The sequence below is a fragment of the Charadrius vociferus genome, unplaced genomic scaffold, assembly GCF_000708025.1.
Source record: "Charadrius vociferus isolate BGI_N301 unplaced genomic scaffold, ASM70802v2 scaffold3249, whole genome shotgun sequence".
NCBI lineage: Eukaryota > Metazoa > Chordata > Aves > Charadriiformes > Charadriidae > Charadrius > Charadrius vociferus.
The window spans coordinates 1-894 of NW_009650012.1; the positions used below are offsets into that span (position 1 = coordinate 1).

General features: G+C 61.4%; 1 protein-coding gene across 1 annotated transcript in view; it reads right to left on the bottom strand.

Annotated features, from left to right (window-relative positions):
* Positions 1–413: 413 nt before the first annotated feature.
* The window catches only part of LOC104292322 (sestrin-2-like), a gene marked incomplete at its 5' end in the record, with an annotated part of 3,367 nt that continues 2,886 nt past the window's right edge, over positions 414–894 (bottom strand). The window contains 2 exon segments of the mRNA XM_009891679.1: positions 414–500; positions 739–883. Of these exon segments, the coding sequence (XP_009889981.1) occupies positions 414–500; positions 739–883 (232 nt within the window).

Here is an 894-nt window from a genome sequence, read left to right on the forward strand (position 1 = left end):
CGAAGCCCACGATACGCTGCTCCTCCGGCCATCTCCAGCACGAGGACAGTCTTCCACCGCGGCGGCGGTGGTGTTGGTGCCAGGACACGGCACTGAGGTGTGACGGCACCACCGCGGCACCCCGGTTTGGCGGCATTCAGGCTCACCCCGAGAAAGGCACAGAGCAGCCGAGCACCCCCGGATCTGCACTCTGGGGTCTTCTCAACACTTCCCGGCTTCTTGGGGTGCCTTCTCCTGGAATGAGGGGCAGGAAAGCCCCCCCACCTTCCCTTCTGCAGCTCCAGACCCCTTTAGAGGGGAAGACAATATTCCAGCAGAGTCTTTAAGGCAACCAGCTCCCTCCTGGCCTTTCCCCCAAACCTGGGGCAGGAGGAGGATGAGGAGGAGGAGAAAGAAGAGGGAGCAGATGCTGGTCAGGTCATGTAGCGGGTGACGGCTCTCAGGGCGTAGAGCAGAGCCGCCTGCATCCGAGCCTCCAACAAGAGCAGGTTGATGTGCACCTACGCAGGAAGAAATTCTTCTGTGAGGGCGGTGAGACACTAGAACGAATTGCCCCGAGAAGCTGTGGCTGCCCCATCCCTGGAGGTGTTCAAGGCCAGGTTGGACGGGGCTTGGAGCAACCTGGGCTGGGGGGAGGTGGCCCTGCCCAGGGCCGGGTAGTGGAACGAGGTGGACCACTTTTAAGGTTCCTTCCACCCCCCCCAGGCCCTGCCGGGAGGGTAAGGGATGGGTCAGTACCTTCTCCGAGTGCTTGAAGTGTCTCCAGAACTGCGTGTATGTCCGCTTGGTCGTCTTCTCCGGGTAGCAAGCCACCGTCTTGATGTAGATCTTCAAGCTGCGCTCCAGGAGCTGGTTCACCTCCCCATAGTCGTAGTCGTCGTAGCTTGGGGGGGG